The following is an 18,672-nucleotide window of genomic DNA, read 5'->3' as shown; positions in this document are numbered from 1 at the left end:
CTTAAATATGACATACATGTTCCTTCTTCTTGCTAGACACTACTCACATTACCTTTTGAAGGAAATTGCAGTAAACTGCCAGGCCTTATGACAATGACTACTCGGGCTGCGATAATGACAGGCCCCGAGTAACAGGTGCCTGAAACTATCACCAATTTGAAGTTGGTCTATTTTGGCACGCATCGTGTTTCGAGGGAAGACCTTCAGAATTTGAGTAAAGTCACATTCGTTATTTTTTTAGAATATGTCATTAGTAATAAGAGAGTCCTAAAAGGGTTTATTTGGACGTGTTATCACCTATCTTGGGTTAAATACGTAAACCCGATTTTACAATGTTTTGGGCTAACACCATGTCCTTGATGTTCAGTAATGTTACCAAACTTTAGCGATAATGATGATAGTCAACTTTATGATGAGACCAATATTCACCGGTAACACCACGCCAGCCCTAATGCAGGGCTGTCATCAACTCTTTTGTCCGTTCTAATAAACAATAAAAACGTAATTAATAAGTAAATTAAATTAATACAACAAGCAGTGGGAATCCGTTTGATCGAGGTTGCTTTGAAGAGGGAAGAATTATGATTGATGATAGGATATGATTCGTTTCCACTTAACACATTGTAAAGGGGTTATTTTATTGCCCCCGCCGCCTGGTCCTGCGAGGTCAGTGACTAATGAATGAGATGACTCAGCAGTTTTAAACTAGTTAGACGACCTCCGTGGTCGAGTGGCGTACGCACCGGTTTCAAGGTGTCGCTAGCTCTGAGGTCCCGGGTTCGATCCCCGGTCGGGTCAATGTAAAAATTCACATTTCTGCATTGTCTCGGGTCTGGGTGTTGTGGTACCTTCGTTGTATCTGAATTCCATAACACAAGTGCTCTAGCAACTTACTTTGGGTTCAGAACAATGTATGTGATGTTGTCCGCATTTATTTATTTAGTTGTTTTATGAGGATCATATTATTGATAAGCTTTTGAGTTTATTGTTTAAAAAGCAATTTCATTTTGATTACTGTATGGGTATTAACGTTAAGTACGAGTACACGATATGTGCACTTGCCAGGAAAGTTTAACGATTCTAAATTGATAGTGCTTATAAATGACGATAATTTTTAAAATAAAATTGAAGTGCCAATATTAAAGGCCGCAAAGACACGTAATCTTAAAAGCAGGAATTAAGTTATTTTTACAGTCAGAAATATTAGAAGTTGCGATGGTGTCGAAGATCCAGAAATCGTATGATATCGGAAAAGGAAATCCACTTTACCAATAAATTTGCCGAACAAAAGATAAAAAGGTGTTAGAAAAATGTAAACAATTGAAACTCCTTACCACGGCAAAAGTACAAAGCTGGGGTTACCCTCTCAGGCCACTTCCCGACATCTGACAACTAATTTATATTATAAACACGTATTCTATGCAGTTAATGGCAACCCGTCACATTCCTTCATTACAGGGGTTCAAACGCAACCCTTTGAAGGAGGTTTGTGGCGTGAGTAAGATTGCATTAGAAAGTTCACAGCGCCAGAGTTACATAGTCATTATGATATTTCAAGCAAATATAATTTTAAGCGTAGAAGGGAAGGCAACAAAAAGTTTAATTGCATGTAGCGATAATAATAATTTTATCTTTGATTACTATGTTGATCAGTATGGCAAACAACCTTTCCACATTTTGGGTTTAAAAATATATAATTTACTTTAATTTAGTTAATCTTTAATCTATAATATATTTTAATCTATATTGCATGGTATGCGAGGTAAATTAATGATTAATTGCTTTATTAGGTTATTTAAAAAAAAAAACAGGTATTATTTGAAGGTTTCGCTCCACTCTCCAGTCTCGTGACGTTTACAAAATAAGAAGACCACACAAGTCTAGCGTTTAAGGATACTTTATTAATTATTTAAGGTTCAATTTAAAAGCTAACCGATTCGAAATCGTTGGCTTGTATCGTGAATAAGCAAAACCCTGGGCAGGATCGCACCCTATAACATATTAATGATCATTGCATGTTATTCAGAAATTATAAGGGATATAGGGATACCTATCAATAATTCCCTCATTTATTATAAACTTCGCCATTTTTGAAATCGAGCGTTAATCAAAAATGTATAAAGGAGAAACGGTTCCGCCCATATTTAATTATGGGTTCCGGTTAATTTATAATTTAGTATCACCTCAACTTTCACAGCGCCAGTTCATTAAAAATTACTTGAAAAATAAGGCAATGTGAAGCCATTTGCGACAAGTTTATTTTTATTTGTTTAACTCGTATTTTTTGACTGCATAGATAGACGAATGGTTGAGGTCACCAACCCTGCGCGACGTTTCGCAGGTTCCAACCCCGCGTAGGACAAGCGTTTTTGTGATCCACTAATGCTTTTCCTGAGTCTGGATCCATGTGACTTGAAAGATTGGGAAAAGCTTTAAATTTTTTAAGGGAAGTCATTTTAAAAAGAAAAATGTGATTTTTCTAAATGTAATCATACCAGGTAGTTTATTAAATACTGGTATCGAACTTTTCATACGCTGTATTTTGTATTTTAAAAATGAAAACGTCAAAATTTATAACACATTCCAAATTGTGTTAAAAATCGGTTGCGAAATATAACGGACAAATACCGGCGTCACTAAAAATGCTAATTTAAAAGATTAAATTGCGTTTCAGCATTTCGCTTAAAAAAGTGGAGTGGTTTTGGCGGTAAATAGATTCACTAAAGCATTTTACGTGTCTCGGTGGACGATGCGGCAGTGTTCCCCCTACATTGCATTCTCCTTACATTTCGGTTGACCAGATAACCTTAAACTCCGTAAGACTACGCAGAAATTCGGAATAGTGTGAAAGAAAAGTATTTGTTAGTAGGGTTCCGAATTATTACGTGCAATGGTTCAAAAGAAGTAGATTTTTTGTAAAGAGTAGACGTGACGTGGAATACCTACTTCACAGTTATGTTTTATAAGCGACATCAAAGGTATTTTTAAGCAACCCTATATTTACAGGAAGAAAACATAAATAAATAAATCTGCTACTTATTTACGTTTTGTAACTTATTTTTCCGAAATACCCAAAGCAGAATCGTTATTAATGTAGGAACAAAACAGTAAAAAAGCAGGTTGAAATAAAACGGCCAAAAGCGACGTAACAATTTCACCTCAATCGTAAACAGGCCGTCGGTTCAGCGCTAAGCTATTTCGCCAAACTCATTTCAATTCAATATCCAAACTTTCCGGCTTATGCCTAGACTTTTTCATCTTATCACATAGTGCTGAAGCCAATCGTTGGCGACATGTTGAACGAAAGACAAACTTTATATATTCCACAACTAGATCGATTTACTACACGTTATCTATAGAAATAAAACATGAAAAACCTCGTTGTTTTTTTTCTTTTAGCCAACCTTTTTTCATTAATCTTACCAGGTGGCCAGTTCATACCTAAGTGCTTAGCTTCTTTTTTATTGGCAACCAGTATTATTCTGCCTCTCCTCACCGTTTCAACTTACTCCATAATATATTTACAGGCAAATTTTATTTGGCTAACATAATCGTGGAAGTTCTAAAACATTTTAATACTTTATGTTTTGTGGAAGTTTGACGTGTATATAGTAAACACACCAGTCTACGTCAAGTTATTAGATGATAATCTTCTTAGCGGCAGTTGTAACATTATTAAACAAGAACAAACACATTTGCTTAGTATTTTATCTAGCTTACGTTGCGGTGTATACGACTTACGTTATTCATTTGTTTTCTGGGAATTGGCGATTTTATTCGCGAGTTATGCGAAGGTAAGCGGGTCAGGCCATGACATCGGGGACCTCAAGGGAGGTAACTTAACGAAGGAATATTCTGAGAGTCAAAGCACGTATATCGTGGCTAATGTATTCGGATAACGCCAGAAGCGAGTGTGGTGCACCACGTCCGGCCACGTTCATAGGTGTGGCGACGTTAATTACATAAAATTGGAACGTCGCGAGGGATCCACCTGCACTTGCAATCCACAACGCAAATATCCACTCCATTTGCTTTTATTTGACCTCGAATTTAGATGAGTAAATGAATTTATTTACAAGGTACATCAAATACATTTTATTATTATAAAAGGAGCCGAAAAACTGCCTATTTATCAATCTTTAGTTTGCCTTATTTTTAAATATGTATAGCAAACGATTGTTTAAAAGAAAGCAATATAAATCACTCAACGACCTAAAAAGTTAAGTCAAGTTTAAAAAGTGGGAATACCAGTGACAGAACACTAGCGTTCTTATAGGTCAGGGAAAAAGCAAAGTCAGTCGCGGTGACGAGGGCGATGACCTTACTAACCTAACACTTTTCCATTCTCTTCGCTCGCTCGTAATGCATTTACGACGTCCACCCATCCTTTTACTGATGACATTTTGTTAATTAGATGTTCTAACTACGTAAGCTGTCTTTACAAAGCTCTTTATATTTTGATCACATACATAAACTATGTAATCAAATTAATCTAAGCAAATTTCACAATTTAAATATCCTAAGAAGCTTAAAAAATATCTACTGCGATTAAGTTAACCACTAATTTCCCTAGCTCCGGCGCTAAATAAAATGGAGTAAACAGAACTACGATTAAAAATGTAAATTAGAGTACATTCTCGATTCTAAAGTTTAAAGTATTTTCTCGCGGATAAGTTTAAATTAATGTGGACCGTCACAAGCACTTTTACCGGCACGGCGACCGGGAGGTTCCATCAATTTTTTATTAGCTTCGAGATTCTCTTTCAAAGAATTTAAGGGCAACAGCGATTATATTTAATTAGAGACCACACTACTGCTCTTTATTGAATTTGACACGTCGAATTCGGTCTCGTTGCTGTGGCGTATTCTGTCTCTGCTCGATTCAATACGCGGTAGGAATGCAGAGAATTTTCGATCCTTTTGATGAGAGCTAAGATTAATTTTGGAGGGCGGTTCAAAGGAAAATTTAGAATATAAGTGCATTAATAAAAGGTTTTCAGGATAGGGCACTCTATACCATGATATGCTTTTATTAAATTTGAGGGCTTTTATATGCATACTTGGTGGCTCTCGTAAAAGCTTTTGTTGGAGTATTGAGCTTTTTATAGACTGTTTTAGCCTTGAAACAGTAAGTTGATTATTTGTAAAAGCATTTTTACATAGTATCTTTTTAACATTTTCCGAACTGATCCGATTATATTCAAATTGAAATTAATCAATTTATGAAACGTTGTCTGTGGAGGGGAGAACATCTTTTCATATGTGTATATAAAGCAAATTTTGTTCATGGCTCATTTTCATTAATTTAGTCTGAGCACATCAATGAATTTCTTATCAAAACAGACGTCTATGAGTCTTCATACATCATCAGTCACAAATTTCGTGAAATATTGTCCGTAAAATTAGCATGCATAATTTACCAGCGTCTAGAACGTACCTAACTATTCAGAGTAGATGTGGTAGACATTTAATAAAATTATGCTTGCCGCAGAACGTTTGGATTGAATCGGATTAACGGACAGATACCGCAGTTTGCCGTATGTGGGGGGCGATGCGATGTCTGCTTTTTGATCACTCAGAATACAATTAGAGACGATTGGAGTAGAGTTTAATACTCACAAGAGAAAGCTTTTGTTTTTAAATGCATTTTTTTACCGGTAGTAGGAGAATTTGTGAATAACTTTACTAAGTCAACATTCTGCTTACTTGCATTTAAATTAGTCTGGAAAATAGCATAGGATATCACACCATGAACAGTTTTGTACTGATATATATCCCACTATTCCTCATCCTGTCCCAACGTTGGTCAAATTAAATATAACTAGTCTGAACTCCTTTTGTGGAGTCCTTTTATCGGGTTATCTTGTGCCCTTTGTGGTACATACCTGTGGTGACTGGAGCTCGAGTGTCCCGTGGTGGAGCTGGATATTGGGGACCTGGCAGGGTAGTTGCCACCGCTCGCACCCCCCTCCGACATCACGAATTCTGGAACAAACGTTAGTTTACTCATAAAATTCGTAAAAACAAATAAATTTATTTGAATAGATCTTCACGTAGGTCAGAAATAGTAGAGTCATTATTATTTACAAATGTTACAATTGCAATCGATGAATTATTTACATCTAATTTAGCTAAAGAAAAATAAAGATTTATGAGTGTGGAACTACGAACAAATAGACTTCAACATCAAACACAAATAATTAATATATCAGTAGAAGGTCGTTTTTGTTCCTATCTATCCCCATAAGAACTTTAATACAGACGCTAACACATAATTTCCCTAAATTTCACATTTACAATATTCGTTTAGAAATCCTCTCCAGCGGCTTGTTCAGTGGGCAGTTGTAGAAGCAGTAGTGGCGTCTTTTTTACACACATGCAACAATTTTACATCAAGAGGTAGAAGCCGACCCCCTGGACGTTAAACTCGATAAACTTTTAACACGAACATAAAAATGTTTTATTTTATGTGTAGTTTGTTTCTTATACAATGGTAATATTTTCCCTTCAAAAGATAAGCCTTCATACATTTTAAATCGTTGTTTTATTTATGAAATCATAATATCATGCAATATCAACACTGCTATTCATTTTCGGGGTTCCGTACCCAAAAATCAAGCCATATTACTGAGGTTCCGCTGTCTGTCCGTCCGTCGTCATCAGGCTGTATTTCAGGAATTGTGATAGCTAGGTAGTCGAAATTTTAGCAGTTAATGTATTTCTGTTGCCGTTATAACAACAAATTCTGAACATAAGACTTAGGTTAAACAACATTGGTAAAAAAATTGTGGTGTGTTGTATTCGCAAGACCGACTCGTACTTGTTAATATTTTTTGTTGATTTGATTATTGGTGAAAACAATCACCCTAATATAGGTCTTAATCATTTAAATTACCTTATTTATGGTAAATCTTAATATTCCAATGTCATTTCATTCAATTAAAAAGCACCCTCTTTGGCGAAGAATCTAAAAGCGGTCTTTTGACTATTGCTTTCCCTATAATTGTGTTCAAGGTTTATTGGCAACAAAAACGGACGTCCTTTTCCTCCCTACGCATTTCCTTAAATCGATTGTTTTATTCAAATGACGCAATTAATTTAATTTAAGATTTAACACGTTTTCTGCTAACAGTGTGATTATAAACACAAACAACATATAAAGAGGTGAGTATAAATATATATCACTTAGTATCTTATTACCTAAATGATAATAATTTTCGGTTCTACTTATTCACACATTTTTAGTTTTTCACACACTTCAGCCCACATTACCATCACTGAAAGTACAATGTAGGTGTCAGTTTCTCGCAGCCGGCGGTTATCTCACACCAGTTTTTGCGTGGCGCGGCGGGAATGCGACCCGTGAGGCGCAGGACGTGGACTCGGGCTCTACTATCAATCCTTCTGTCACGATATCGACAGCGCATTTGTTTGCTCTCACCATTTTTGTCTCAGTGTTTCCTCGTTCTTCGGGCGCTATATTTGTGCTGCGGGCGTGCGGCCGGCGCCGGCGATCAATCTGCCCGCGACCTGAGCATGACGGATGGTAGATCGAAGACCGTGCTCGCCGCTCCTACGCCTCGCCAACATACCATACATTTTATTGGAAACCGTTTTTATCAGAGGCCCTGATTATACTTGATGTTGTCGCAGTGATCTAATGAATTATTTACTTTGTTATCCTAGTTCCTGACTGATGTTTATGTGAGTAGCCGATTTTTTGTGAAAAGAAATTTATCATTGATTTGTGGAAAGGGGATTCTGTTTCCCTTTTTTCATCTCTCGAAAAGCTTTGTAGTCGTTTTAATGAATAGTTGCGGGATTTTCCACTGTCTTTTTAAATCAAGACGATTTTTGGTTATCTATTTATGAACTATGAATAAGCAGACTAGGCTGACAGATTCTAAAAAGAGAATATTGGATATGATATGTCAAGTAAAATTATAGAGATAGCAGGAGTAACATGTACCTTCTAACAAAAATCACTGTAAGTTTCTTTGATAATATGTCAGGTCCATTTTATTGTAGTTAAATGTTTGACAAATGCTTTTCGCGAGAGGAGCTGACGTGATGGGCTGATACGCTGGGGCCCCCGCGTCGGATGCCGTCGAAATTCTGTAAATTATAACTTCCCGCGTTCCGTTCTGTTTATCATCTTGCAAATGTATTACGGAGGTTCCGTTTGTGTTATATGTAAATACGTGTCTTGAGCGAAAGAAATGAAAACAAATCTGGCGGATCCCCGTTATTCATTACATAAGATGCGATGTTTCATTATTAATTTATGCCGTACCCTTAGACAGGGATGAACGACCCTCTTGGATATAAGCTGTAATATTCTTAGGATTAGGATAGTAGTATTTTTTTCATGATGGGAATAACATTTTCCATCATATGGGGGTTAAGGAGATGAAATGGCAGCTGCTTGAGATGCCGCGCGAGTTTCATCCGCTTATTTATGAAGTAAATATGTTATACCAGTGTTGGATTGTAAGTTATACTTGTCAATAGGTTCTGTTTATTAAGTTATTGTAAGACGTTAGCTGAAGTAGCATTAAATTCAATCTGTCTTTTAATTAACCCTCCAAATAGAGAAATCAAAACATATAAGTTTAAAATTAATTATACTGCGATTAATTAAATGAAGTAATAAAAAAGCTCAGTAAATCTGCTTTGTGTTTAGTACAAGTTAAAACATGAACACCTACTAAATGAAAAAAATACAGTGAAAGCAACTTGTTTACACGACCCTAAAGACAATAATACTAAAAGGTAATAACATAATATAGTTTCTTCCTCTTCAAGAAAATTCGTAATCGGCACAAAATGAAAATTGATCGCCGCTAACTAAGATAAGTTCGGAAAGTTATGATGGAATGAAAGTGCTTCGGAGCGACGACGGCGACGCCGGGCAAAAATGTTCCTTCCACACTGGTTTAGCTTCACACTAAGTAATTATTGTTCAAACAAGAAACCTAACGAGTGAACTCATTAATCACGACCCATTAATGTCGCTGCTTTGTTACCTAATGGACACTACCCCGTAATAAAAATAGGTGTGTAAAATTAAACCGTGCCGTTGTTAACTTACCTACGTACGATGTATTCCAAGGATTTATTAGAACACGCTACATCTATTCAAATTAGTTTCGTTAATAAGATAAGTAATAAGATTTCAATGCTACAAATTATTCACTCGTATAATTTATGTAGGTTCCTGTGTAATTTGGTGTAAGTAAAAACCTTTCTGTTTTCCGCTGGCTCTAAGGAATTTTTGTTTATTTGTAACAATTTCATTTTATTCGAGGGTTCTACGGAATAAGTATTATGGGATATGAACGGCGATAGCGAAACTTACAAAACGCCTGCCGGTAAAGTGTCTCTTGCCCAAACCTTTATGAATACCGTATGAGCCCGCTATTTTTACATATAAAAATCGGCACGGAATCAAAGTCCACATGTCCGTTCCGGCCTACCTTAATTTTCCTGCACGGCTCGCGTCCTGAATACCAAAGACAGGGGAGGACATCAGCTCCCGCGACCACTACGAGATTTCCATACAAATTATGTAAAAATCTGCAACCGACTAATATCGTAACTTTCTATACAAGTATTACCGTAATGATGTTAAATTATTAAATTTAATTTGTAAGAGACGTTTGTGGAAACGCTTTATCGTAACGTTGTTGAGAAGCCGACAATGCCAGTGTAATTTTGCTTATTTCGGCTTAAATTACTTGATCCCGTTTACGGCCTTTGAGGATCGTACCGAGTTTTCACAAAGTTTGTGTCTAATTTATTGTTTACCGTCACTTTCTTGTATTTATTTAACGTAAGTTAGTTGTTAATGCTTGAATATTACTAATTAAAAACCAAATCTGTTATAAATTAGGGATGGAGTAATGTGTTTTAATTAATTTAGTTAAAACATGGAACTCTACATTTTTGTCTTTTTCAAAATACTACGATTTTCTCGTTTAATGTTAAAAAAATTGTACATTATTTTTGTAAAAACGAGAAGATGGTAAAAGGAAATAAAAACTGAAGTGCCGAAGTCATCAAAATTGGATACAATTATAAGCAGCGCGGTCAGCAATACCATTCATGAGAGTGCGAACCTTTTTATTATTTTTCGTTTATTAAGGGCAAGGTCGTATTCCTTCTCGGCGACCCTTATGGTTATAGGTACTATCAATTTTATACGAGTCCCAGTTTAAATTGGCAACACTTTACATAAACACAATTTTGTACGGCTTTTTTGAATGTTGAAACTCTACACGATATTTCGAAATAACAGATTATTTTTTAAGTTTTGTATGATATTTAACTAACATGTAAACCTATCATCATAGGTACGTATAGATCACACAGGCTGTATTAGATTTCGCAAAATAACTAATGATGCGCGGTTATTCAATCACAGTAAGAATTTAATCTTAACTTAAATGAAGGTGATTCCCTTATAACTTTCCAACACAGTCGCTAATAACGAAACTTGTGGTTAATAGCGTCGGGTAGACGAGCGGGGATGCGGGCGCGGGGGAAGGAGGCGGTGGGGGGGGGGGCTCACGGGGCGGCCGCATGGCTTGGAGAAATTTCGAGACAATTCAATGGGAAAATCTGCCTTTGTGAAACTTTCATTGTAGTTATTATATTCTAACTTCATATTATAATTCGTTCGAACAATTTCTATTTACGGGTAATGAACCCACTGCTGAGCTCACTTATGTATCGACAATTTCACCCTCTACGTTTCCTTAACTTGTTAGTAACTCTCAATGTTGGTAGACGGGCAGTAATGAGATACAATAGACGTACGTAGGTAAACAATAAATATTTAACGTGACAGTAACGTTAGTATCGATAGAGCCATGGTGGGTAATAAATGGAACACTCACGGATTTATAGATACATATAATGTATACTTTAGCGAGAGCAGGCTTTCAGCGCAACGCCGCGCGAACATATCGAATCTTTATGACGTCATTAAACATATTTTTACGAGGACACCGCCGTGTTCTATATTATTACAGCGAGGGAGAGACGCGTCGCACTGGCATTTCATTGGTCAGTAATTCGCGGAAGTGAACCTTCCTCGAAATTGACAACACTCGTGCAATAAACCATTTATGGTGTGATATTGCAACGGCCCCAGTTGAACGAATTCCATATAAAGTTCGCATTCAAACCAATTTTATGAACTCCATATCAAGTTCGTCAAATTCTACGAAAAAATGTTTCAGGCGAGTTTGCTAAACAATTAAATGCTAATAGAGTGCTACGAATGAAAATAGAGTTGATGACAAAAATACGCAAAACTTAACCCACATACATAAGTTACTAAAATACGTTCATATTATATGTGAAGGTATTTGCGAACAATAGTTATCTTGGAGTTGGTAAGAAAACACTTCCTTTGTACTAAATTTGTCCAACGGATTTCTTAGTATATTTACTCACATATTTATTTTGGGAATAGGACTATAAATAAAATAATGAAAGCAATATTGGTTGGATTTGGAATTACCTTTACAGAAGAAATTCTTTATAGACAAGTTTAGTACAATTTAAACACGATAAACAAAAAGTGGGAAACCTACTAGATCTAAACAAAACACGCGACGAAGCTGACAAAATGCCACGTCAATTCACCAAATTACTGAGTAATTGAACCGAATTTCAGAGTGAAGCTCATGTAATGAAAGCAGATAAAGGGAAGGGAAGAGCGAGCGAGGGGCTTATTCAATTCGTTCGCAAGTTCAACCTGACACTGACTTAAGTAGATAGTTAAGATTTAGCCAAGAAAGCACCCGCCGGCACCCACTAATGTGTACTCAGAAAGTAGTCTGGCCTCAAGAATTGGCCGCTTAAGTACCTACGGAAACTTACCATCCATTAGTTACTTGTGAGAACACATTATAGTATAACTTTTGTTTCTCTTACTCACTGCCAACAAACAGTGACAAAACACAAGGTAGGCTACCAACTGCCGTGGTTGTACAAGCTAAATATGGTTTCTGTATTCGATGATATTAATAAATAAACTTAAAATTCTCTGTTTAATGTAGTACGTGTTGACACAGTTGAATGCGAGCGAGTGTGGCCACTCAATATTGCAATAGCCGATACCGCAACTGCTGTCAACAACCGAAACGTTTCAGCTAAATAACTCCACGGAGACGCCAAGAGACCGCGCACTTTACTCGATTGGATTTGAGGTGGACTCTCCTTGTGACCTCACTACCACTTGTGTTCTAACGAACTAATGATTTTTAAAACATAACTTGGGTTTTGCTGACATTCAACAGGTGTTTGCAGTTCTTTTAACTATAAATGATCCAAAAATCGTACCCATCTTGTACTCAACGAGGTAATAACGATACTTTGAGAATAACATATATTCCCGCCAAACCTCACATTTATGTTTCACCATTTCGACTGAGATATGTTATTGTATGATGAATAGTGGCACGAGATATGTTTTACGAGAGTCCTATCTATGAAGCTGGCCATAGTTGACAAAAAGACAGAGAAAATCGGTATGCCAAAATATGCTCCTTTTAAGTTTATTTACGGAATATCTTTCCATATTTTCCCAAGGATAAGAAACTGATCCCATGCATATCTGATTCGATCTTCATTCGTATGTTTGCGTAAAATCTTCTCTGTAAAGGAATCTACATAATCAGAATCAGCGAGACGCTGTCGAAATACGAAACCATCTGTTGTGTACGACAAACTCACATGTTCTTTCCATGTAATAAAAAATGTACCTAACCCAGCAAGCAGCAAGCGCAAATAAACATATCACGAAATACCAAAACTGATCTGTACAACCTATTGGCAGTGAATGTATATCGCGTTAACAGCCTTTCGGTTGTCGAATATCTACAAATATTGCTAAGGAAAACGAAATAGAATTCTTTTTCGCGGGTGTCTAAAGATATTAATTTTGAAATATGAAGAACGGTATCGCGAGAAACCAATACCCTAACGCAATAAAACGTATGAAGCGAGTATTATTCGCATGATCACATTTCCTAATAAGTTGGATCCCACAACGTGTTCAATGTGGCGAAAACTAATACCGCCCATCTCGCCGCCGCCCGTCACTCCCGCGTCCGCCCGGCCAAGCATTTAGAGCCTCCACTCTATTATATTTTGTTTAGTTCCTTACAAAACAAATCGACCCTAATGTATTGAACTCAACACCAAAAATTGAAATATTTTTTTGGACACATATTTTTACTTTGAAAAGAAGTTCCGTAGTTAACGTATTAATTTACATCCCTCACGTCACATACAATAACTACTAGATTTTTGCCCTTTCGGGGTTGGTTTTATAGCCATCATACGTAAAAGTTGTGCGTCTACCCTGCCCTACCTATGCCAGCATTCTGAGCGCATTGTCGAATAGTGGACCGCTTGTTATGACTAAATTTTTTAGTTGTTTAACTATCTTTTATAAGTAGATTTAGGTATTTGTACTCACACTCTATGGATTTTTTTGATATAATCTAATATATAAAATACTATCTCCTCCGAAAGGGCTTGACCGATTCTCATGAAATTTTGTGTGCATACCGGGTAGCTCGAGAATCGGAAAACATTTTTTTTTCCATACCTCCATTTCCCCCCCATAGAACTCATTTGTATCGCAAAACAACGATTCCTGGGACAGCTATATATAAAAGTAGTAATTTAATTGCATGAATTGACACATTCCTTTACAACCCCATTAAACATATCCTGCCTAATATACTTATCAAATGTTATTTGAGTGACATTTACTGAAAATAGCATTGTTGTAGAATTCTTCGTTTAATCGTTCGTCACTGGTCAAGTACCAATTACAAAGAGGTCATATCGATTACGTTGCGTAACGTGTATTAAGCTTGCGTTTCATTGCACTTTGTAATTATACCGTTGGTTTCCGTGAAATGAGCTATAAATAACAATTTGCCTGCACGTATACCCACGATACCTTTGCTGAGAACTTTTTACAATGGCATAAAACTTAGAGTAGGTAGTTGTAATTTGTACATACCTTCAATGCTATAATAAAACATTTATTCAGTGTTATTTTGAAAAAACAATGCAATCTGGTATTTAATTATAGGTACGTATTGCACAAAATTTTGTTATAATTTAAATTATAACAATTTAAAATTTTTTGCAAGTTTTTACAATTTCAGAAACGTTGTAGTGGTCCTAAAAATGAGTTACGAAGTTTCTCTATATTATTTAATGTATATCCTTTCAGCCTACGTGTATAAGTGGGAATGTGAAGTAAAAGTTTCCCACAACAATTTCAAAATCAAACATAATGCTAAGTGTATAATGACCTTTCGGAATCGGATATTACAAGACTTATTTATGGCAACAATTCTATTATAGGGTGCGACGTTACGTGATTAGTTCGCGGTTGTACATTGTATAGTGCACGTGTCATTCGTCACAGATTTCAAAGCATGAAATGACATAGCATTACTTTAGTGGTCTGCGGTTAGGCGTGGCTCCGACAGCCCTGACAGGGTGCGGTCACTTACGATTACAGCTGCGGTGATAAACCAAACCATATTAGTTATTACCTATATTAACGCACAATAAACCACGCTATTACCGTTCCGACCTATGAAACTTTTTATTTCAATCATAAAATGTATCAGACCGTTATCGATATTAATCCGGGAAATATCATTCAAATGTATACGGACATTTGCCGGCCGTCCGAATGCTGGATGGAATTGAAATATCCAGATTATGCGCAAAGTTACCTTTCAGCTTCAATCATAACCTCAGACAGACGACTTGTTGGTATTGAAAAGATTTCTGGAATCATAAAAGTATTAAAGCAGTAGCTATAAATATTACTTCGATATTTATTTTAATTATGCAAGATAGATGAGGAAGTAGCTTTAAAACAGAATGATTTAGCAGTTATTCCATTAATAATGGATAGTGGTACACTTAATATGTCTTGATGTCCCCCAACTGTGAATACAAATGCCCATTTCCGTCCACGCAATGCTCGCATTAACGGTCAAACCCATTCAATAAGTGCAGGATAACTAGCGGTTTGACAATTTGACATTGTCAAAGCGGTTTGCAGGTTCGAGTCCTGTCTGAGGTTTGAAATTGTAAATATTATACACAAAACAGTGTTTTCTGCGTTTTCAATAATAAGAATTTGACATGCTTGTTGATGATCAAATTTCAGGTTGTTTCAGAAGAACTTGTTACAGTGTTACTTATTAAACATAGGTGTTTTTCAACGTGACATGATAATTTCGATGGCAAATTTACATTTTTGCAAAGAATTCTTGTTTTTAAATTTATTTAGGTAATAACTGAACCAAATCTTAATGAAATGTTTATCTTTTACAAAAACGACCTAAAATTAAGGAGACGAATGCTTTTTGAAATTTACTTTAAGTAGTTTTAATTTGTAACTCTTTAACTTATGTACCTTTGAAAGAAGTTTTAGTTTCAAGAATTCGTCTTTAAACTATAAAATCACAGATTATAAATACGCACTTTGTACTTTATTCCTTGAAAGCCATAGACTGATGTGACTTGTAAACGCCATTAAGCTAAAATGTGTTTCATTATTTTTCTTATGACCACGAAATCCGGCGTGGCTCTTACTGACACAATTCAGGCTAATAACAGTTTTTGTGACACTAAACACGAAAAAAGCTTTCCCCGTTTAACGGAGCGTAAATGTGTACTCCATGTTACCGCCACCCTTAAGCAGACATTATTAGGGGGGTGGCACACGGCGGACGTAAAATTTTGTAGCGATTTTTTCCTCTAATACGGTTAAGCTATAGACTGTAGGTCACGTTGACAACATAACTTGTGTCGAGGGCCAAATATTTGGGGGAGAGCTAAAGGCATTTTTTTTGCAGTCAGACTTTTGTTTATATGTTTTATTTTTGTTTTGGTATGCAATATACGCTCTATCCGCCGTTTTTGTAAGCAATCAACGAAGCTCGTTTAAATAATTTGACGTTTATAACTACTCTTGTTTTTAGTTATTAGGAATCTTCGTCAAGTAATAATCTTCTATTATTATGACCTTGCATAATGAGATTACGACTGCTTTATAGATTTATTTGAATGGAAAGCTTTTTCTATTTTATGGTGCTATTCAAAACTGTTCAATGAAATAGCCAAAATTTGATAATTACGAGCAAAGCCCGTTTATACATTGGTATTGTGTTTAAACGTCGACCGAATAGTTGTTTAGCCAATTATGTGGCTTGCCCTTAATGAACGAGTCAAATTCTCATTAAAGCCATTATTATGGCTTTGTAACATTAAAATATCGTTTGACAGTGGTGCATGACTACTGTGAACCCACTAAATGCTTCGTAAAATCCAACTCATTTCTAAAATTTGATAGTGTGAATGTTTGTTCTCTCTTATTGTTTAAACTGCTGGATTATTTATTATGAAATTTGGCAGATATCGTGGATTTTAATATTAGTAGATGTGTAAAATAATAGGTGGTATAAGAAAAGTGGTCACATGTTCTTGCGGTCGTGACATTTTCAATATTTATTTCTAAATGACAAACGTGCCACAATAAAATATTTATATTGGGATGACCTCGACAACAAACAACAAATGAAACACTATTTTTAAGGGTTATAGTTTTGTTCTCAATCGAAGACCTGTCACAAACAGGCACCCCAGAAGTGCACAAGTTACTTTTAATAGTAATTAGCAATATTTTGCGAGGCGGCACAAAGGCGCGTCGCCGCGGGTCGCCCAGTATTGGGACAAAAGCGCCGAGCTGCGCCCAACGCACTACAAAGGGCTTACTTACGGTTTAAATGTCGCCACCCTGAAAATTTGTTTCATTAAGCGAACTGGCCTAAAATTTCTTTTCCTTCGACACCGTACTGAAATTCCTGTAACTAGTTTTTACGTAAAATATTTCATAGCTCTCCGTTTACCAAAGATATACAAAGGGTAAAATTGTCAGGTGTCGGGTAGGACCATAGAGTTTTATTTTTTAAAGACCAGTTTGTTCAGTTAGGGTTTGTTCAAAGATTTTTGGGTTTAGGCACGTCGAATTCATGTTTTGATTTACTGTAGTACATGTTCCTTTGTTAGTTCTGTTAGATTTTTATTTTATAACTACCTTGTTAGTTGTACAGGCACTGTTATTATGAAAACGATCGCTTCCACTATATAACTCAAATGAAATATACTAATTTTAACAAGTGCTTGTTTATGAGGGAGACGAATGCTTCGCAGGGGAGATCCACCGTCAGATACGATGTCAAGTGTGCTGTAGTAGTTGACGTCACGTTCATAATGTATGATATAGCTACATCTTAAACAAAGCTCGTAGATTAAACCAAATAATACGAGGTTTGTCGGTACTAAAATTGTTGATAGTGATATAAACAAAGGCAATTTCGAGCAACAATGGATACCTGTGTGTAAGGATAAAAGGATAGAGGATTACCGCCATCAAGAGCACACCAAGTGTTGTTCTTGATATAACAGCGTTAAATAAAAAGCTGTTTTCTGAACAAAGCCGTACGTGCGGCAAATTATTTATGTATTGCCGCGGTCGGTCTAATTACGAGAGGCTTTTGTTCTTGTAGCCCTCCCGGCTAGGCCACACTTTACTGGCCATACAACCTCCCATATAGTATCCGACTGAAGGTTGCTTAGATAACAATAATATAATGAGCCTGCGGTCCCCTAAGAATCAAGCTGCCGCGTTTGTTTTACTTTTAAACGTTACTTTCTGCAGTTAAGTTTGTTTTTAATTTAATTAACTTGCGGGATTTTATTAGTCTTGGTCTTTCTGTGGACTGTGCTAGTTGCCTCGTAACTACTACAAAATGTACTATAAAGTGTTTGTTTTAGTAAGAACTTCGTGTAAAAAAACAAGTATTGAGGTTTTTAAATCTAAAAATAATGCTTAAATTGCCTTAAAAATGCGTCCTGCGGTCCATTAGCTAAGGCATTACTAATAATTTCCCCTAATAGCTACAATTTGAAATATGAATTTTCGAGCAATACTGATTAAAGAGATGCAAGTGGCACATTACCGGTCGTTACCGCTTAGGGGAATTCCACAGTGCACGCGGTTCAATTGTTAGAAATAACGATTATGATCATTATTTATTTGAGATAGTATTTCAGAAGTCTGTTGTTTAAACAAATGAATACCTTGGTTATGGACTGAGCTAGTGGGAATTATTTTTTAAGTACATTGTTTGATGAATTGAAGAAATTTTAAGATTAATAGAATTTTGTATTCGAATTCATATTTCGACTGCGTTTTTTTTAAGTTGCTCGGAATATAAAAATAGTAGCTATACTTTTAACATCGGTCAATCTTTCTTGCTGCATGTCACTAACACATGACAAGTATAAAGGCCATGTAGAATCCACGAACATATTCAGAATTACCACAAATACCTACAAGCCTACTACGAGTTGCCAATGTGATAACAGCTATGATTTTAGACGTACGCAATATTCTCCGACTAGGCGATAGGCGACAACCCAATTAGTTCACAAGGAACTCGCTTGCGGTACTCCAGTCAACAAAGTACACAGTTATTCATCTGCATTTAGACTAAAAGCTTCAATTAATTTCTAACTTAAATCCGAATTGTCATTTATCCTTAACCGGCAGAC

General features: G+C 36.1%; 1 protein-coding gene across 1 annotated transcript in view; it reads right to left on the bottom strand.

Annotated features, from left to right (window-relative positions):
* The window catches only part of LOC113508401 (teneurin-a), a 108,735-nt gene extending 102,753 nt beyond the window's left edge, over window positions 1-5,982 (bottom strand). Inside the window, exon 1 of the mRNA XM_026891419.1 lies at window positions 5,886-5,982. Within this exon, the coding sequence (XP_026747220.1) occupies window positions 5,886-5,977 (92 nt within the window). The 5' untranslated portion in view covers window positions 5,978-5,982. The remainder of the gene's footprint in view (window positions 1-5,885) is intronic.
* Window positions 5,983-18,672: the final 12,690 nt, after the last annotated feature.

The sequence above is a fragment of the Trichoplusia ni genome, chromosome 2 (assembly GCF_003590095.1).
Source record: "Trichoplusia ni isolate ovarian cell line Hi5 chromosome 2, tn1, whole genome shotgun sequence".
Classification (NCBI taxonomy): Eukaryota; Metazoa; Arthropoda; class Insecta; order Lepidoptera; family Noctuidae; genus Trichoplusia; species Trichoplusia ni.
This window is presented reverse-complemented; position numbering and strand designations above follow the sequence as displayed.